The sequence below is a fragment of the Amborella trichopoda genome, chromosome 4 (genome assembly GCF_054954075.1).
Source record: "Amborella trichopoda isolate Santa Cruz 75 chromosome 4, AtrichopodaSantaCruz75HAP2 v2.0, whole genome shotgun sequence".
Taxonomy (NCBI): Eukaryota; Viridiplantae; Streptophyta; class Magnoliopsida; order Amborellales; family Amborellaceae; genus Amborella; species Amborella trichopoda.
Genome location: NC_142339.1, coordinates 1,546,966 through 1,568,750, shown reverse-complemented (window position 1 = coordinate 1,568,750; position 21,785 = coordinate 1,546,966). Strand labels below are relative to the sequence as shown.

The 21,785-nt window shown below is 37.7% G+C and overlaps 1 protein-coding gene across 20 annotated transcripts in view; it reads right to left on the bottom strand.

Annotated features, from left to right (window-relative positions):
* XI-I (myosin) overlaps positions 1 to 21,785 on the bottom strand; it is a 48,821-nt gene that overhangs the window by 19,169 nt on the left and 7,867 nt on the right. For 12 of the 20 annotated variants that reach the window (XR_016053741.1, XR_016053742.1, XM_088864248.1 and 9 more), the window contains exons 9-23: positions 20,222 to 20,371; positions 19,967 to 20,103; positions 19,457 to 19,603; positions 19,214 to 19,315; positions 18,195 to 18,252; positions 17,996 to 18,097; positions 11,688 to 11,725; positions 11,453 to 11,579; positions 11,111 to 11,284; positions 8,680 to 8,811; positions 7,333 to 7,442; positions 6,972 to 7,032; positions 6,419 to 6,596; positions 2,675 to 2,880; positions 1,262 to 1,381 (exon numbers count right to left, since the gene is read on the bottom strand). Coding sequence is in view for 18 of the 20 variants with exons in the window: in XM_088864248.1 (XP_088720374.1) it covers positions 1,262 to 1,381; positions 2,675 to 2,880; positions 6,419 to 6,596; positions 6,972 to 7,032; positions 7,333 to 7,442; positions 8,680 to 8,811; positions 11,111 to 11,284; positions 11,453 to 11,579; positions 11,688 to 11,725; positions 17,996 to 18,097; positions 18,195 to 18,252; positions 19,214 to 19,315; positions 19,457 to 19,603; positions 19,967 to 20,103; positions 20,222 to 20,371 (1,842 nt within the window). In the remaining 2 variants the exon portion in view is untranslated. The remainder of the gene's footprint in view (positions 1 to 1,261; positions 1,382 to 2,674; positions 2,881 to 6,418; positions 6,597 to 6,971; positions 7,033 to 7,332; positions 7,443 to 8,679; positions 8,812 to 11,110; positions 11,285 to 11,452; positions 11,580 to 11,687; positions 11,726 to 17,995; positions 18,098 to 18,194; positions 18,253 to 19,213; positions 19,316 to 19,456; positions 19,604 to 19,966; positions 20,104 to 20,221; positions 20,372 to 21,785) is intronic. The other 8 variants (XM_088864255.1, XM_088864251.1, XM_088864257.1 and 5 more) reach the window with 1 other exon arrangement.

Genomic DNA, 21,785 nt, shown 5'->3' with positions numbered 1-21,785 from the left:
CCTAAACATGGTTTTTTCTTTCATTTTTCATTCATATCCATTGAAACTTTGATGTGATTTCTTCTTGATTCATCCCTCTACGACATCTGTATACTTATTTGTTGGACCAAAGGCTAGATATGAAAATATCTGGCTCGAAAAGTCTCAGTTCTCAAGAAACTTCAGAACAAACCATAAACTATCCACCTTTCCATTGATTTCTCCCCCATTTTTTCACCAAATCTGTTGAAACTTGGTTCCATTTGATCGTGATTCAACCCTTCAACAACCCATATTAATTTATTTGATTAATGGATAGAAAATGAGATTTTGAGCTTGAAATTTCACTTTTATTTTTTCTCAAAAAAAGTATTTTTCCATTTCCAACAGTTTTTTGGCGCCATTAAATATATATTTTGAGGAAATTTTCATCTGTAGTACTAATGTCGATATTTCTAATTTGTTTCCCCTTTTTTCTGCTTTTTTCTCCAGCCTTGATCATATTGAGCTGGACTGGGGGCAAGTCCACTTGGACTCACCTGAGTTAACTCACCTCAATCCATTGACAAGTACCTAGCCCGAATCGATTCCCGGAACACTGGTTAATAGCATGGGGTATGGACTTTCAAAGTATGGACAGTAGACTATAATATGGACATAGTCTATCATGTTTTTGGATTACGCTCAGGCTAGCTTGCACCCAGCCTGACCCGCACCCAAGGCACAGCCCTTAGATTGTGACCAGAACATGGCTCGAAGCCAGGCCCAGCCCAGAGGCCCAAGGGCCGTACCGGCAGTTTGGCAGCCCTAAATACAATATAATCAAGAATATCAATCATCTGAGAGTGACAACCTTTTATCATATGCCATGAATTCTGCACAAGCAAAGCCCCCTGAACTACGTAGGATGCAAAAGCACACAAGGAACTAGCACCATTACAACATAACTTCAAGTATGCCAAGAAACCTAACTTAAATACAACTGACAAAAAGCATGCCCAGCACCTTCTACTTTCATTAGACAGCTGTGTCAGTCATTAAACACAAACTGCAAAATATGCAAAATGTGAGGCCCTCATTCATGGAACAAACAAATTTTATTTAGTCAGGACAAGGCCTCATGAGATTTCAAAAGCACCAAAAAGATACAGTAGAGGATCAACTATGATACAATAAACCTACATTCACATCTCACAGGATGACAGGATTTTCTATTCAATTTTAAACAATAATTTCACATCAACATAAAACACCAAAAATATACAAAAACAGCTTAATTTACCCTTTTTAGCCTCCGAAGTTCTCTTTTCGCAAGCACCCTTCTCCGAGCACATTGGAAGGTTATAGATGCATTTCGATACAGCCGGAAGGCTAAATATGCCTTCCACATCCGCCATTGTGCCTAAAAGGAAAGGAAACGATCATGTTAAGCATCAACATAATAAGAATTGCATAATTTTGGAGAAGAATATAACTCTCCAAAGGTAGTGGGCACACACAAAATCTTATAAGCTGTTGACTGGTGAGTACATGTGTAAGTTCAACAACAACTATTAACAAATAATAAAGCTTCCTGTAAGTTGATACAATGATGCTTATATAAAACTACTACTAAAATACCCTTCATAGGGAGACAATACAATATATCAAAATGCTTAAAATATGGGCATCATCAATTCAAGTATGTAATTTACCCAGAAGGTCAGCATGGCAAATGTAGCAATATCAGGGTTTCCACCACATTAGGTCATTCAGTTTCATCCATAGCTAAGACAATTACGTTGAGATGCACAACCATGTGAGTGAAGCTACACAGTCTAACACTCTCCCCTTGATTTACCATCATTACCACAAACAGAAAATATAGATTGAGTCCATTGCATTCACGAGATGCACAACCATGTGAGTGAAGCTACACAGTCTAACACTCTCCCCTTGATTTACCATCATTACCACAAACAGAAAATATAGATCGAGTCCATTGCATTCACCCAAGTCAACAACATTTGTCTTTTGAAAGTTCAGATCTCTGCAAAGCATGTTATAACACCAATTATTAAAATAAGGGCACAAACAATGACACATTGTCTCCCTCATGTGGGGAAGGTATCGTAACTGCAAATGTAATATAGTGCCAAAGTAGTTTTCCCCAAGTCTGTAAATTTTGTTCAGCCCTTTCTACAGAACTCCAATAAATTCTAAACAGAATGTGTTTTGCTGCAATCGTGCTCCAACTCATGCTCACATGGAGCTATTGATACAAATCTGGCTTCTAAGATTCACCCATTTATTTCAATAATAGAATTACATTATTTTAAACAAACAAAACGTTTTGCAATTCAATTCGTTAAATTAATACGATATAGATATGCACATATTATCACTTAAGAACCACAAATGCGTAACCACCCTTTGGAGAATGCATTGAAAATGCGCATGGAATGAAACACGCAATACTGAAGAGGCTTATTACATGCATTAGGAAACCTTAGAAAGGCATATTATACAACGTTACAATCACTTGTCTGGAAAAGAAGACACGGTGTCTCATGTAGTATAACTTATTTGAATAGACCTATGGATACTAATCACTGGACACAAAATGATGGAAACAATAATAAATCATAAATTGTGTAATGAAAACATCAGATGATACATCAAGTCAATCAACCAACAATTAGGTCAAGAGATTGACCTGGATCATCGTAGCAGCTCTTTCTTCCTTTCTTATAAGGAACTTTTGACGGACAATTGATGCTCTTATGCTGGCTTGTATAAGAAGAACAGCCAAACGTACTCGCAAGTAAGCTCGTCTAAGTAGCCAGCAGCGAGCATACTTTTGAATCGAAATAGCTGCAGCAGCCCGTCTTTTAATTGTATATATCGTTCTCGCAAGGCAGCCTGCAATAAAAGGACACAACATAAATGCAAACTTGTATAATCAATCCAACAATTTGTCACCCTGACAGTTCTTTCAAAGATATAGATGAAATAAACCATAGTTCATTTCTTGAGCATAACATAATAATGGTAATACTCAATATTAAATTCGGATACCAAGAGTAGTAAATGACAAAATACTGCAATTATTGCCTAACTAAATGTGAAGGAAAGGCAGCTGCAAATGAGTAGAGACACAGATGAGAAGTAACAAAATAACATGCATTGTCAGAAGTTTCACTGTCCTAAAAATCCATAGCCACGAAAAAAAAATTCTCCCTAGAGCACACCGAGGACAACTGCAAATAAAAGTTTGTGGCATGTGGGAGATCATAGTTTGTGAGCAGTAAGGACATATGGGTCCGTCCAGATGGAAAGTTGCCAACCCAACTCCATACCTTGTGTGGCATGTGAGAGATCATAGTTTTTGAGCAGTTAGGACATATGGGTCCGTCCAGATGGAAAATTGGATACCCAACTCCATACCTTCATTCTACGAGTATCATAGTATTGACCACAAAACATTCCTCCAAAGACTTACAATAGGACTCCATGGTTCCAACCAAGCAAGCCCTGTAGCAGAGTGAGACAACCAAGCTATCTGACGAGGTGGCAGTTCAAACTCACCCAAAAAATAAAAAAAGACAACATTCATGAAGGACAGAGAGAGGGCCAAGAGTGGGGAGGATAAAAAGAAGAAAAATGAGACGACAAATATAAATTTCTCATCTTTTAATTTTCAAGCCATCAAAACATCAGAAGCAGTTCATGTATGTCCATTGTACAGAACCACCATCCAACCAGCAAAAGACTCAATTACTGAGAAACCAGATGGCCTAGAAGAGAGCTGGGAGGGCCCTGCAGGGTAGCAAGTGTTATGACCAAGACCTAAGTTATTAAGTCACTGGATGTCTAGCAAGAACATAAAGAGTGTTAATGAGGCTTCCAATTGACATGCCTTAGGCCTATATTGGGTATTCCTCTTTCAAAAGATTTATATCAATAGCAAACAATATTTCTTTCCCCACTTACAATTCTTCCTCATATCATAATGCAAAGTCAGCTATCAAAAAAGAAAAGTTACGCAAGTTTTCTGAAACAAAACAAGCAGCAATATGGGGCCACCATATTTGTCTAGTGTCATATTTAATTTGAGTTAAATTAACTACTGCACAATTTTCCTGATCTTAGTTGCAGGAACCTTGCACTAGGCCACACTCCTGCTCCAATGATTAACATTCCCAAGGCAGTCACTAGATGATTCTTAGTAGAAAAAAGCCACTTCTCTACTCGCCACTCCGTCTCCAGTTCCCGCAGATACTCCCTAAAGTTGTCACTGATTAAATCCTGATAGCTCAAACCGAAGAATGGCATTCAACCCAGAAGAACACTATTTGTTCCAAAGATGACCTGCCCAAACACCTTACAGTAGCAATCTGATGGAGGGCAAAATTCTTCTTATTTTTTATTTCTATTCAATTTCAATTATGTATACTGTAGTTTTAGTTTTAGGGTTTTTTTCTAAAGATTTTTAGTTTTTTAGGAATTCTAGGATTTCTATTATTTATTTACTATTCATGAGTACTATTCATGGTACTGTTCACGCATTATTGTTCATGGGGGTATTTTTGGAATTAAAGTACTGTTTTAGGGGTATTTTAAAGTCTTAAATGTTTACTTGGATGTCAAATTAAATTAAGGTTTCATAAGCTTATAAAAGGTTGGATGTCATATTTAGGAAGATGTTATGAGAATAATTTTTATTTTATGAGAGAAAAAAGTTCTTCTGTTGGCTTGATTTACAGCCATGTTCTTTTTATATTATTGCTAATTTTACTTTTTTAAGGTTCAGGAAAATGGTGGATTCAATTTCCCACATTTCCTTCCTGCATCAAGTGATATCAGATGCATGGTTCGAGGACGGCTGGAGATTGCAATGGCCTGTCATGGAGGTCATAGCCGTAGGGATGCCGATCCGATCATACTTCGCATGGAAATCAACAACTTGACAGAGAGGGTTACAGATCTATTGCTGCACAAGCGGGCCCAGCAACAATGTGCCCTAAACGACAAGGAATCTACGGGGATAGATCCAAATCGTGAGGGTTTTATGGAGAATGGTGTGAATAAGAGTCTGACTCAGAGTTGGAGGGGAATGATGAAGTTGCCTTTAACCACATGTTCCATGCATGCCCTCCGCGTTGAGAACCTCATGTTCGGAAGAATAAATTATGGGATTTATTTGATCTACATGATTTGAAGGAAATTAAGGTTAATTTTGGCGTAAGCCATAACGAAATCAGCAGGTTGTAGATTGGAATTTGCCACCAATTTTCGATACATACTTAGATGATGAATAAGATCTTGTAAAAGATCCAATCTATGATGATGATCAAGATTATGTGGGTGAACCGATCTATGACAAAGAAATAGATAAAGATCTTAAGGATATCAAAGAAGTTGAACATTTAGGAGATTAGGGAGCATAGTAGCGCAGTGGAAGTGTGGCTGACTCAAAATCTGCAAATTGTGACCTTGGTTTCAGATAGTAATGAAATAGATATGGAGAAAGCCTTCAAAGAACAAAAATTTGAATCTGCAGTTTCCCATACAATTTTCAATGGAAGTTATATGTGATAAAGTTGTATGATTCCTCAATATGCATATCAAGATCCACAATAAATTATTTTTGCCTCGAATAATATTTGAGCCGACAAAGAAAAAGAAGGTTGAAGAAGGTAGTTTCGATGTTGAGTCTAGTTTTAGTTTTTGGGTTTATTTCTAGGGTTTTTTAGTTTTTTAAAGATTCTAGGGTTTTTATTTTTATTTACTATTCACAAGTACTATTCATAGTACTGTTCACGCATTATTGTTCACAATTACTGTTTGCATGTTACTGTTTACAGTGGTATTTTTCGAATTATAGTATTGTTTTAGGGGTATTTTAAAGTCTTAAATGTTTTACTTGGGTCACAAGTTAAATTAGGGTTACATAGGCTTATAGAAGGTTGGATGTCATATTTTGGGAGATGTTATGAAATGAATTTTATCTTATGAAAGAAGAAAGTTCTTCTCTTGGCTTGATTAATAGTCATGTTCTTTCTCTATTATTGTTGATTTTACTCACTTAAAGTTCAAGAAAATCATGGATTCAATTTCCCACATTTTCTTCCCGCATCACAATCCTAGAATGAGGAGTTTATGGGCAATGATTGAATGTGTCGAGAGACATTTCCAAATGTATGCAACCGGCTTTACGGAAGAACATAAAAAATAAAATTTCCAGTTTTTCATTGAATAATTAGTACACCAAAATAAAGAAAGAAATGATTACTAAGATTAGCACCAATATTTTTACACCTAACAGTTACACAATAAAGGACCGAGATGAAAAAAAGTAGAGAAACGAGGACTGAGATGAAAAAAAGGAGAGAAACAATCACAAACTTTGATCCTTGCCAGCAAAGTCCTGACAGTTGGACATGGAAGGAAAGATCACCTCGGCAGTATGCTTGAAGCATGATTGCAGCATCACGTGTCAATAAATAACTCCTGCGCGCAATGAAGGTCCGATAGCGACCTTGAATAGTTTTTGCTGCATTATCCAAAACTTCAGCTCGCAGTGCATCCAGAACAGCAATCTGACCAGCCCTAAGGAATACCTTGTTCTTGCCCAACTGCCAATTTTTGTAATTCGCCAGTGAATAATTCATAGGAATAAAATTTCAGCAATAAGAAAGATGAAAAAAAATGTTAGGAAAAGAGCCTGTGCTTAATTGGTTAGCGCTCGACGATTTGCTTCTAGGCTCAATTCCTATCAAGGGTAGTAGGGGCCCTCTCCCCGCTTACTCACCCAAAAACACAAAAAGAAGATGAAAAAAAAAAATGTCCATATGCCAGGATATAAACCTCTTACCGAAAGGGATTTGCTATAACTATGGGAAGTCCATATCAAAGATTAATACGAATAGAAGAGGGGATATGTAAAAGAAAGTTCAACATGGAAAAAAAGAAACACAAGCAAAAAAATTTAACACCATTCATAACCGCACTTGGTAATTTTCAAGTTTCAGCTTGTCAAGAAGCCTTCCTGTTGCAGTCTGTTCATCAGGACTGTTGCAACAAAAAAACAGAAGAAATCAGATAGATGGACAAGCCAAAGCACATAAATTAATAGTAATAAAGAACAACAAAAAAATATTCTAATATATGTAAGTAAGCAGATGAATAATTAGCAAATTGCAATAATACTGCAGGTGAGGTTGACAATAATTTCTGCGAGTGAGGTTGAGGGAAGGCTAGTATTTTTCAAAAGCAGATATATGGATTATTCACTTAATAATTATGTAAATATTGGACAATACAAATGAAACACATCGCCTAGAATCATAAACACAGATATCTGAGATCCACCTTCCATCAACAAGCTCAGGCGCTATAAGTCCAAAACGGTCTAAAAACTCCACATACGTCCTTCGAGTGGGGTAGCCAGCAAGGCTTATTCGAACAGCTTCTAAAACACCCTGTAAACAATTAGCCTTAGAAAGTGAGAAAACTCCAAACGATAATTCTTAAGAGAATAATGTAATTAATTCACTATATTGCTATGCTAATTTAGGTCAAGAGAAACAAATACCCAAGGTGAGAAAAGAATGATGAGGCAAAAAATATCCGGCTCAATAGAAATATTTCAACATCAAAAGTATTTGATTCTGATTACCATATCATAAATCAAGATAGTACACATCCTACAGTATGAGGATCAAATATAACTGCAATGTAAGGCAATATTCTACAGACAGAAATTAAGTGTTCAGATGGGAGAACATGAACATGCCGTACACATAGTACTGATTATTTTTGTCCATAGAATTTATCACTTAACTACTACCCAAGTGTCATATTCTCCCCTTCTTATCCTTCCTCCCTATTCCTTCTCGATAACAGAGCAGGTGAACATGTTTTAGTGTTTGTTTTGTCTACATATGTTGTGCAATGTTACAAAAAACAACCAGACAGGCCAGTTCAGCCAGATACGTTACAACCAAAGCCGAGTTACATGCCCGTGTTTTTTCTATTTAAAATTCAAGAAAATGAAGCAAAAGGGCCCTAACGAGCCTTAAGCCCATCTAACCAGTTAGACCAACAGGTTCACATGATCCGAATTGGACCAACCAGTCCTGGTATATGACTGCACAAAAGAGTCCCAAAACCTTTAGGGATTCAAGTCGTTTGCATAAATCTTTTTTGGCGTATTAAAAGAGAAGGACAGAAAAGTTCACCAAGCTAGTGGGGGGTTTCCTGTGTCTTAAGACCCTCTTTGGAGCAAATTAACGTTTTGTACTTGGCTTAGAGGAAGGATACTGAGCTCCACAACTCTAATTTTCTGACTCCATCTTATAGTTCTAAATCTTATCCAATTACTTCTATTTCTTTTTATGTTTCCTAATTAATAATTATGTTTATTCTTTAAAAAAAAGAACAAGTACAGTACATGTGGTTTAGAAGAGAAAAAATTAAAACCAAACAAACTAGGACAAGTTGTCCATTAAGCCCATAGCTCAACAAAAAATTGGCAACAAGAGATACAAAAAAAAAAATAACAAATACTCGTAAACCGAGTTTGGCAGTTTCTCCATTTGAAGCCATGAACCAAGAGAAAACAATACAAGATTTTTCAAATGGTGAGAGAAAAAGATTCGCCTCGAAATCATAAGAAAATAATAAAGCACAACCATCATGGTTCTCTATCCCACTGACCCCACAACGCAGCTGATGCAAGACACTTGGGTTCTCAAATTTCTGAGGACGGTTGTATGAGTTTGGCTTAACACAGCGAATATAATGAGGCTCCGTAGAGTTGAGTGTTTCCATCAATGCTTGAAGTTGTTGCTACAAAGAAAGCACAGTCAAATTATTAACAAAAATACTGAAACTTGTCAACAGAAAATAAGAATGCAGGGTCAAGTATCCAGAACAAAATAAATAACACTTTAATCTGACATATCTCCCAGGTTCATTTTTCAGTTATAGAATATCAATCAGATTTATTTAGAAAGGGACAACATCACTCATTTAAAAAAATATATATATTACAATGAGAACCAGTGATTAAAAACCAGAAGTCGGATCAGGACTTGCTCAGGTCCCAAGCTCAAGTCACCTGACTCAGCCAAGACTATATAAAAACTAACAAAAGAAAAGAAAAACAAGGAGACTCGGGGCAAATCCAGAGGTTCTGCCGTGGACTTGCCAAGGTCCAGATCCCATCCCCTAAGCAGGCATAACGGTTTTTTAAACACTGATAAGAACTAAATAGGCATGATTCCCTCATGAACCACATGAAAATAACAAGCTTCCTACAGACCATATGACGAGCAGGGCCAAGTAAGTCAAGCTCATAAGAATAAAAGCAGAACAACCTAAATCAGAAACGGGTTTAAAATGCAAACCAAATATAGTATAATATGCACAAAGGGCATAGCATAATATGCAACTACTAAACCCGCTTCAACAGATCAAATACACAAATAAGTAGCAACAGTTCATTGGCGGCAATACACTTTAAAATCGGCTAAACATATGCGGCAAATAAACATTGGAATCAAACAAACACTAGAGATGGATTAATCAGGCAGTCCAATTCAAAGCCAAACTTGTACATCCCATAAAAAAGTGACAGGCTAAACATATAAAAGACATATCTCTTGCTGCAGAACTAGACAGCCTTTTTGCTCCAAAATGCCACATCCCACCATGGGTATTGTCAGATAACACCCAAAATTTAATACAATGAATCCCAACTTGCGTGTGCCTTAGGACTGTCAAGTGACGTAAGTACTAATATGTGTATGTAGATAAAGGCTCTCACAACTCAAAAGGACGCTTATCCAACTCCGGATGAAACTCAAACACAGAAATAAAATACCCGGAATAAGCAAAGAGAAAAGGTACACCTTAGTCCTCTACTCCTATACATTGTTAAAGAAATTAGTCCCATGTAGAATAAGCACCCAATCACCGACCAGGTAGACGGGTGCATCAAGCCCCAACCTAGTCAGTTTAAAACTCCATCTATGTGATTAGGAATAGCACAGATTTCACACAGAGAAAGGCACACAAACTGCAGATATATCCAGGGAGGAAACCCAATCTCTCCAAAAATTAGATAGTCAATAAATGATACATTGAACCCCACACAACATTCTCCATTTCAATCAAGAGTATATGAAACTAAAGCGTAGAAGAACTCTATGACCAACCAAAGGGTCTTGAACAGCCAAAATTATGCATTGCACTAGCCTGAGAGCACCAGCAAGATGCCAAAATCGGAAATTTCAAGCACAAACTGAATCCCAAAAGTAAGACTGAAGTGCTGAACATTAGGTAGACATTTGTCAAAAGCATCATGGACCTGATCTGGCAAATCCAAGACCAGAAACTATATCCAAGATAAAATCCAAACCAGTAAAGTCTTCTCACTTGGTTGCACAAAGCTGGAGTCCAGGAATGTCCATTTCCTCAGAAGGCTCAAGGTTGCGGCTGTCTACGAACAACAATTTTATACACATGAAGTATGGTGGCCGGAAGATCTAAACAACTAAGAGACCCAGAAATCCCCGCAACCATATTTACATGACCTAGTGCCATTTAGGCTACTTGCAGAAAAGAATTAGAATATGAAGGAGGAAGATCATTCCATATGTTCATGCTCACCAAGACAATTGACTAAGAGAAAAGTAACATATGAAGAAAACAAAATATAAAAAGCAGCTTACAATAAAAAGTCCTAGAAAGCATATTTGTGTCCTGGATTGTGCAATCTCTATTAGAGTTCTTTGGCTGGAGTATCATGAGAAGTCCCACATAGTTTTCAATAAGAACTCCTGAAAAACCATTTTTTGATGTGACATAGATTTCCCCCAATCAAGTAACATAGGCATCCCTTTAGTTTACTTATGTGAGAACCATCATGTTCAGAAATACAATATTTCATGTTTCAATTAGTACATTAAGAGGGTTGTAAAGTACAGTTACTGAAACTAGCTCATAACATGGGTTCGGCAACCGAATGCCTGGCAGTATATGTAACATTTTATGCCAGGAAAATTTAAAGTTAATCATGATGAACAGAGGTCTACAAGATATTCTGAATAAAGATAACTGAGATTCAAGGAGCATACTCAATTACCTTAAATCTTGTTGCCACAGACGAGAACTTGTAAGATGATTTAGAGGACTCCTCGGGCAATGAAGGGAAGAGGCCAGCTATAAAAGGGCATTTCGATGATGACAATAGATTGCTATGTTCAACAACAACATAGTCTCTATTTTTGTCCAGAAATGAGTCTGTTTGATAGATCACCTACAAACTCATGAAGCATGATCAAAAGATAAATAACTTGTTCGCTGACTTCTAATCCAACTTTATGATTCGAATTCAAGAGCACAACCAAGACAGGACAAAAACACACAATACATTGTAATAAAACTTAGCAAAGTTACAAGCATAAAACTGGAATACTCGGCATACCTTTCCAGCATAGTGAGAAACTGTAAAATCAGTCTGTGAGAACTTTGGCTTTTCCAACCTTTGGTGCCTCCCAAAGCTCTGGAAAAGCTTGGTAGAAAATGTTTCATGTGTCGATTTAGGAAACATGCTAAAAAAATCACCAAATACAAGTTCTCAGCAAAGATTCCCACCCCCCCAACCCTATCCTGCCCCCCCAAAAAAAAAGTTTAAACAACAAGAAGGAAACAATCCCTACCAAGCTTCATCCAGAAGAGCAATAATTCCCACAGGCTTCTGCAAAAACAAACAACAATGAATTAACAGTAATTCAGTATCCACCTGTGCGGATCTATTTTAGTGCTGTCCAAGGCACGTGTCACCATACACAATGTTTAGAAAAGCACTAGGCAGTGCACAGGTGGTGTGGCACATCATGCCTAGGCGACCAGCTCCACACACACGAGTGTATTTGCAGTTCCCATGGTACATATATGCCTATCTATTATAATATTTTAGTAATATATGCATATGTATGCATATATAACACGCAAACGCATGCATGTGTGTGTAGACGATTAATCAATTGAAATCAAAATCAAAATTTTGAAAAAGACAATCCCAAAGTTTGAAAGTAAATAGGTTAATATTCAACCACATTTCACAAATCTAAATAAGTAAATTTAAGACGTGATAAGAGGGCAAAATTATACATAGTTTTAAGTTCTTCTCAATTATAAATGATGCATACTTTGATTTTAGTTTTAGAAATGATTCTTAGGATTTTTAGGTTTTTAAGAATTCTATGGTTTATAGTTTTTTTATTTATTTATAGTTTTTATTCATTTCATGAGTATTATTCATAAGTACTATTCATAAGTGTTGTTCATTGGTACCGTTCACAACAACAAAACTGTCATTACAAAATTTAAGTTTAAGTTAGGGTATATAGGTCATTCTAATCATTGTAGTCATGCATATTCATACACAGTGATTCAAAAAACGGACCACCAAGTGCCTAGGCAGTCCAGAAGGCCTGGACGCATTGCCCAAGCCTAGGCGGCCAATCTGGGCATGCCGCACAGGGCTTGCGCCACGCCTAGGCAGTACGGAACCCGCCTAGGCGGGCACCACGCTCAGAGGCGGAAATATGTTTTTTTTGTATTGATTTTTTGAAAAATATAAAGAGTTGAAAGGATGGTTTTAAGTTCATTTCAAACCTAAAACTTATTGGAGCCCATTTTAGAGAGAGAAAGCTTCCAAAAAACTAGTTTTTGGTGATTTTTTTAGAATCGAAGGTTTCTCAAAGTTGACAAAAATTGATCAAAACATCACCCATTGATATTATATTTAATTTTTTATGTTTTATAAATCTATTGGGGGGTTTTTTAGAAGATTTTGAGTCCTTAGAATCATCTTTGAGGTGAAAGTTTGAAGATCAAGCAATCAAACTCAAAGTAAGTGCCCTAAATACCTAATTTTTATTTTTTATACTATATATCCATTTTTTATTCAAATGGACATCCTTTTTGGATTTGACTAGGCCGCCCTGGTTCTGGGCGCCCGCCTAGGTACTGGGCGGCCTGGACCCCCAGGCCCCCTAGGACCCACCTAGCGCTTTTTGAAACACTGTTTATATATCTCCTGGAGTACCAAAACCCCTTCTTAGTATGAATCCCTCTTGGATCGAGTTCTAAAGAATCCTTTGAGAACTCGTGAGAAACTTTAGAAACATAGGGGCGGGGGAACAAAAAAATTCTCATACATCTATTTTGTGGAGAAAAAGTAAAACAAAAGAATTGGTGCTCGAGGAATTGGTGCTCAATACAACTGATGCGCTCCATTTATTAATATTCAAAACTTGGGCGAGTGAAGCAGGAAGGTGAAGTGGATTGAGATCACGAGATTGGTTGAGAGGTAATGTATGCAATCTTGAGGTTTTTATCGAGTAGCGATGGTTGGGTTCTCTGCGACTTCCCAAGAAGCCAACATTTGTCTTTCCAAAAGTCGATTGTCCCCTATTTGAGAAGGACGGAACCGAAAGGAAAGATTCGATGATTTGTCTGTGCCTCTTACTCATCCCGATCTAGAATCAAGGACAGGGGGGAGAAGAAAGCCACCTGTATCTCTGGTTTTGAGACATTGTGCTTCCACTGGATTTACGTTAATCGATCAATCGACTGATCTCTCCAAATGTCGAGTCTTTTTTGTGATCGAGAAAGTCTTATTAAGTATTTATTCAGTGTTGGTTTTTCCTTTAAGTGTTGTCTGTCAGGGTTGGGTTGTTTCTAATAGTCCATTCGTTGCGTGTGTTTGTAGTTCTTTTGAAATTGAGATTGTGAATGCAGTCCAATCTTTGGCTCGTTTAGTGCTTACACACTTCTCTCGTTGGGCCAATTTCTCAATGTTTCATTGATCAATCAATTCAAGGGAGTTCATGGAGAGATATACTCCGCTTAGCCAACCACCTTGCTCTCGTCTCACAACAAGTTGTGTGGTCTAAAATCCCAATTATATAGGTCCTTCATCCATTAGTTAGTATTCAGTTAGCAGTTCACGAAGTGAAGGAGGAATTGTCCAACTTAATGGTGTACAGTTAGTGAGGCGACTGAACGAACAGAAAGTGGGGAGGTGGCTCCAGTACTAAAGACCCTAAACGACATATACCGACAGAACAAATGGTTCAGGACTCCCACTGATTGACGGCACTCAACTAAGGAACTTCGGACCAGAATCAACTAGAAACTTTTGACTATCGTGAGAGACATTCAGTCCCGAAATAGCGGTCAAAACAGGCCATACAATCAATTTTCGATATTGAGCAGACACTGGATTTTTCGATCCGACTGATGAGGTGTACACAGGAACAGGGTCGAGCTCACCCGTCGACTCTTCATTCGTGTAGAAAAGACCGGGTTGACGCTCCGATTGATCTATGCATGAATGGGCTGCAGCACGTCGAGGCACTGCTTAGTCCCCGTTCGTCGAAAGAGACAAAATGGGCAGGCACTACTAACCAAGCCAAGACCAATTTTCTCCGATAGATGAGCTAACGCAACTGCTAAAGCTTTTGATACTGTCTTTGAGCTCTATTGCTTGCTATGCTAAAGCAAAAAGAAAAAGCTCACTACTGCTTCACCCATTGCGCATCTCCCTCTGTGGCTAACGCGGCGCGTTAGCGCATCCATTTTCTTGTTTGCATTCGTTGGTTTGCTTTTTTACCCTGTAGTTTTCTCACATGCATCGCATCGTCCCGTTTTCTTCGCTTGCTTGATTGGCTTTCAAAACTGAATACAAACTTCATGCGGAGGCACATGCCTTAGTTTGAACCAAAAGACTTTCCTAACTCGCAAAGCTGCCACTCGCTACCGCTCCATCTGCTCACTGGCGCATAGCACGCTTGTCAATCGCCGTAATGTTCTTGTCTCACACGAATCGAATGATCAATGTGCATTCAATGGCCAATCCACTTGCCGTCTTGTTGAAAAGCTAACTCACAGCTTAATTGAGCCGATTCGCGTTAACACTAATGATAGTTTTGAGTTGCCTTAACGCTCAATATGCTGTCTCTCAGAAGGAAGAATGCCGAGTGGTCGCCCCGATGGATATATAATATAATGTTTTAAAACATTGAATTATAACATACGAGGTATGTGGGGCCTTGAGAGGATCAAATCCATATGATTTTTAGAAATTAAAAGCGATAAAAGCTTAGGCTTTTGGAACTCTAGCTTGGGGTTTGGAAAAGAAACCCTAGGTTTTTTTGAATTGTGCTTATGTTCGACTTTGTTTCTTGCTGTTTTACCGTTCCCTCAAATTTACCAGCATCAAACTGGTATAATTTTGCCCTCCATCAAGATGCAACAGCCATAACGAACCAAGATCATAGCATTTCCAAAATTCAAGTGTCAATAAATACCACGCTTTAAATCTCCCAAATCTCCTCTTGTGATGTTTCTGATATTTCAAAATGAATCCTATCCAAAAAAAATTGGATTTGAGAAGATTTTACAAAGTTATTGGATTTTTTCAATTTTAGTTGTTTTCTCACACACCTATGTATCAAAGCAATTGGGGGGGAAGCGGGCTATAATACACCCAATGTCCCCCACCCCCACCCCCCTCCTTATGGGGAGAATTCGACCTTTTTGCCAATGGCCCAAAGGCAATTTTTGCCGTTGGGTCATGGGTACGTGATGCTCACCCATCTAGGGCTCGGCCTCCACAGACTAAGCGAGAAGCCTAGGCCCTACAACGTCACGAGGCATCACCTAGAATCCTGAGGCAGCGGTGCTCAAAGTGAGTTCTTTAAAACACTGCCCATACGCTTGCAACTGTATTTAGGAGAGTATGCAGCACCAGTGGCCCCAGCAGAAGTGAGAAAAGGGAAACAGCATGCAATCAAACATGACAGAAAAACAAATTTGAGAGAGAAAGAGAGAATAATGTAGGTTAGGATACAAGAAATAACTCCAGAGACATGTCATTCAAATGCATATATTTTGCCATTGTTGGGTTAAAGTTCGTCACCTCTCTATCACGTAGTGGAACACACCCCACTTCCCCCCAAGAAGTTCTAAGCATCTCAATCCACCAGCATGAATTCCCGACTAACATGTCCCAAATCAATGAAATAAAACCTTGACTTCATAACCACACTGACGCCTACTCTGAATGCACTAGACCTAACCATTCCCCCATCCATTGGACCCATGCAAAATAGTAAAGTGATGGTCACAAGAATGGAACCACCCAGTCACTCAACAAGAATACAGGCAAAATAACTGATCCATGAGAAAGAAACATGTTGCAATGCATGCAATACCTCTGAGCAACAGTAAACTATTTCTCTTCAGAGGATATTTCATTCAGCATTTTCTCCATAGCATTTAACAATCAGATTTTAGAACATATTTTCCCTCCCCATGTGTGTATATAGGTTGGGTGGCTATGGTACAAGTGTAATATCAACAAATTCCATGGAGTAAAAATCAGCAACCAGAAGCATTTAAACAAACCCATAGTGTGAAAGTAATCTCAACAAAATAATCTGCTTTCGGGGGGATCATGAAAAGCTAGCAGATCCCTATAAGTGGGAGTATTGTCCGCACAATGCATATGTAAAGGATCGAGATCCCTAAATGTTAGGGATCTCGATCCCAACCTTTTGGGATCTCAATCCCATTCATCTAGGGATCTTGTCCAAACCCTAAAGAATCTATATAGTTTAGGGCTATAACCTACTCTTTAAAGCAGGGCTCTCTTTGTTTATAGCCAACAAGCAATGCAACTATATTATAAGCAATGGTTCAAAAAGCGGACCGCCCAGTGCCTAGACGGTCTGAAAGGCCTGAGCACATCACCCAGGCGTAGGCGGTCAATCCCTGGGCAGCCGCCTAGGGGGTAAGGAACCTGCCTAGGCGGGCGCCCAGCCCTAGGCGGCTGCTCAGGGGCGGAAATTGATTTCGGTAGGGGCAATTTGGGTCTTTTTTTTTTGTTTTTAGGGGACGACCAATATGTCGAGGAGGGTGACAACTCCGATGAATATGATGCCAATGCAGCTGACCCAAGATTTTCTAATGATGAATGAATGATGAATGTTGATTGTTGAATAATTATTCAACTTTGAAGTTTGAACTTTGATTGAAATATTGTGTATTGAACTATTGAAGAATCTTTTGAGTCTTCAAGTATTACTTTCATAGTTTCATAATTCAATTTTGTTTTCTTCCTCATGGTGGTGTACTGCAATACTAGTGTGATATTATTTGATAACTTGGTTTGATAATTTGGTTTTAAGTTTTAATTGGATATGGAGTGCGAACCGACTTATAGATTATGGTGATGTTTATAGAGTATGTGCTAAATGCTAATATGTAGTATAATTTGAATTATGTAATGCAATACATATAATTGATACTGACATAACTGCAATGCAAAATCCTTATTTGGATTCAACTGGGCCGCCCAGGTGCCGGGCGCCAGCCTAGGCGCTGAATGGTTTGTAGGGCCCGCTTAGCGCTTTTTAAAACACTGATTATAAGTACAGTTGCATTGCTATCTTACTCGAAATCAACATTTTGGTTATTATCTTGCTCATTAAGGTGAGGATCTAGATCCCTAATTGTGAGGCTTGAGATGCCAAAATTTAAAAATTGAAATCCTTTCAAGATCCTTTCCCAAAGTAATATTTTGGAGAGGGATCGACACTTAGGCTGGGAGATCCCTACAGCTATGAGTCAAATATAAGAGTTCAAATTTTCAATAAAGCCAATATTCCAAGCTAATGGCAGCCACATATATCGAATAGAAATCTTCCATATGTCAAATAGCTCGAGGAATTACAAGCAATTTGATGGATAAACTAGCAGCCAGCACAACCGACACAAACGATAGAAAACTAAAAAATCCATAACATCGTGTATTTTACTACAACCATCAAAGTCCATTTGAACACCCATCACAAACACTACCAAGAAAAAAAAAAAGTAAATAAACCAAATGCATAAATCAGACACACACAAGACAATTCTACTAAAAAGCCTGACGGAGAGCATAAGAATGGACCTTCTCAATCAATTCCAGAACATCTTGGTTGTCTATGAACTCAATGTAGCTCCAGTTGATTTCTTCTTTACTGTACTCTTCCTGCTCCATCTTAAACACATGCTGAAAAAAATATAAAATAAAAAATAAAAAGAAATTTTCAGCAAATATGAGAACAGGTCCCCATCCTAACAAAGGCAAAGTGAGCATTCATGCCTACCTCATTAAAATGCTGCTGAAGCTTCTCATTAGCAAAGTTGATGCAGAACTGCTCAAAACTGTGCACAGAAAGAACAGAAATAACCAATCAAAAAATCTGGACACAAAAAAGCAACGCATACAAGAGACTAAAAAGTCCATTCATGCCATGATCTACATCCAATACGATATCAACCAGGTGCCCTCATGGTCCAGCTGAACATAAGAACATTGCATCCGATTGTCCACAATAAAAAAAAATTATATACACAAAAATTTCACCAGTAAATTTTATTTCTTTATACTTTTAACTCATTAATAGGATCAAAAGCAACAGCTAGAGATAACAAACATTTGGTATGAAGGGATACCAATCATGATACACCAAAGAGAGGTTAGTTGGAGTGTCCATATGTTTCACTAGAGAGGCAATTGACACAACTACCCAGACATAGAACTTGCTTTTACTAACATCCCTGTGCTCTTCATAGTCAAGAAATACAATTAATCAGACTGCACCAAGTTTGTGTTATCATGCAAAGGGGAGAAAAAAAAAGTGACATTAATGATTAAAAAAGAAGAGCAGCTCTAAATAATAAAAAAAAGCCTGAACAGTTACCAATAAAAAATTTGAAGAACACCAAATGGAACGATCAAAACCACCATAAATTTCGGCTTGTAAGGATCACTAACAACTCAACTGGTTTATGTGCTTTATGAGAGATGGCTACTACAGTTCCAAGAGTTAAATTCGCTCAAGAAGCCCCAAGTTCAATTTATAAAAATCACACATCACAGATGCATTTACATGTTCAAAGGTAAACTTGTTTTGGTTGCCAAGGTTTAATGTGACTTCCAGAAGCTGCAAAACCAGTTTCTCAATACAAGTAAAAATTACACTCACAACTATTAGAATATCAAAAAAGTAAGTTAACCCACAAAAGAAGTTAACCCACGGAAGGAAAACACTACAACATGATGCACACAAATCAGGAGAGATAATTGCAAGCTTGTATGTATAAATTAGATCACAGAAGGAACCTGTTTTTTTTAAAACATTCAAAACCATAAATATCCAGCACTCCTATCTGCATTCTAGAATCCGGATCTTGCCCAACAGATCTATTAATTTTCTCTACCAACCTGCAACACACAAAAAATAAAACCAAGATGTCGAACATAAGGACATGTCATTGTTTGCATGGGCTTTGGCCTAAAAGAGAGAAGCTTTCAAAATACTGTTAGGCATTCATGTAAGTCATGAAGAAGAAAAAACATGCTTACCAATCAAACAAACGAGAATAAACTGTTTTTGCCAAGGCATCACGGCTAGCCACAGCTGCAGCACAGTCCAACGCTTTCACAATGGTTCCCTCCCTAGTCTGGATTGAGCGTGTACATAATGTTGCAACCAAGAGTTTACGATCACACCTAATGAAAAGAAAACCAATTATATCGATAATGGATTTATGCGTATAACCTACAGCCAACTGTTTCAGGAAATATATAGAAATAAGGCATCAACATTAAAATGAGATTTTAGCCAGACTATTAATCCTTGGTTTAGGTGCACAAATGAAATTCATTGATAGCTAATAGCTGGGAAGGAACATGAAAAGGGTAATCACATGATTTCCTATGATCACGATTGTAAGCCACCATGGCAGAGCGACAAGCCAACTAGTGAAGAATCATGCAGTGGTCACTCTTAAGTAAAGAATTGGATCCAAGAAATGGAGTGGATAGGATCCAAGAAATGAACATCCAATATATTGTGCATGTAAAGTTCCTTACATGAATAAACTAGCTGCTGTTTGAAGATGAAAGTTAGACTTCTGATCCTTAATAGTTGACGAGTCATGCTCCCTTCCAGGTGAAAATTCAATATTTCCAAGGTGAAGAACAGCCGCCAACGTACGGAAAATGGCTTCCTATAAATGGAAAGGATAAGCACTAGAACAAAAGGAAGCAGGCACGAGAAGGCAGTGTTTATGGCCCCAAGAACCAGAATCTCATTTTATTTGCAAGCTAAGAAGAAAGAATATACACCTGATCATCGAAATTTATACCAACTATGTCCATCGCCCTTCTTGTCTTTATGTACTCCTCCGCACTACTCACTCCTTCTAATTCATATGTCTTGCTCTGATTTAGGTAATGGAAAGTATTCGGAGGGCCCAGCTTGTACTTTTCTGTGTCCTTAGACATGAATAATATATCAACAACAAAATTAATAGCACATTTGCATGAAGAAAACATCAAAACACTACATTTAAAACACAGGCAATGAATTACATGCACCTTTCCAAAGGAAATCCAATGAGGATGAAAAGGCAAAGGAATCTACTTACTAAATACAAAGGTACTATTAATCATTCCATCACATACACAAATAAATTGAAGACATTAGGCGAAACATTGTAAGCATAGAAACATTTTTGAAGAGTGGAAGTGACATACAAATTCCAGTCATTCAAAATTCAAAAATATCAAGCAGGCAGAAAACCATATTCAGAGGATTCATCGTTGCATGGACAAACCAAAGGGCTTCTATATACTCAATGTGGCAAACTTAGGCATTCATTCACCTTCAGCATTAATTGTGAAATTTCACAAACAAGGAAAATTCCAGGAAAAAATGCATAACTGAAATGATAATTATGGGTGGGCAGTGAGAGTCAAGGATTGACACCAGTATAGGCAAGCTCCTCCATAACTTCAATTTGCAAGCATTGAGAGATTAGCCAAGACAAATTAGTTAGGGACTGTTAAATTGTGATTTTTAATTATATTCATGTGGTCTTACTCCCTGTGATGTACTTTCAGTCCAAAAAATCACAATTTAACAGTCCCTGGACTAATATGTCCAGAGATTTTTATTTTCTGTTGATAATTCATGCATTATCACAAGCTACACATGAATTATCAACAGGAAAAAAAAATCACAAGCTACTCATGAATTATCAACAGAAAAAGAAAATGTACAAGGACTAATATGTCTAGAGATTTATAGTGATGTATAGGTCCTTATATTTGGATGAACTTCCATAAGCACTACAAATACATACTCATAAATACAATATAAAAAATATACGCAAAAGAACATATGAACAAAAATATGAATATATCAATATCCAAGAATTTTTAATTAATACTTACATCACTGCGTATCTTCAAAATATTTATGGATATTGATACGCATTATATGAATGGTTACTTAGATTCCCACCTAGCATATTACAAAAAAGCAGCCTCTACACCCAATTGGCCATTTCAGGCAGGATGGAACAAACCCACCCACCTACATTAAGGCAGCACACCTTAGGTGGGACTGCCTGAGGTGGTCTCTGCCTAGGCGGCCTCAAACCAACTTCAGCAAAGGGCAGACAATGTCCTTACCTGAAGGTTAAGGTTAAAATAGTTATTTCCACCCTTTTAAGAAGAAGAAGGGCTAGAGGGTGATATTCCAGTCCCCAAGCCTCTCTAATCTCTCTCTTGGGGCATAAATATGCACTTAAACTTGGATTTTCAATTGTTTTATGCAGTTATGTATTTTAGTAACTTTGTGTGTGGACATGGGGTCATTGTCAACCTTAGGCAAGGGTATTGTGGT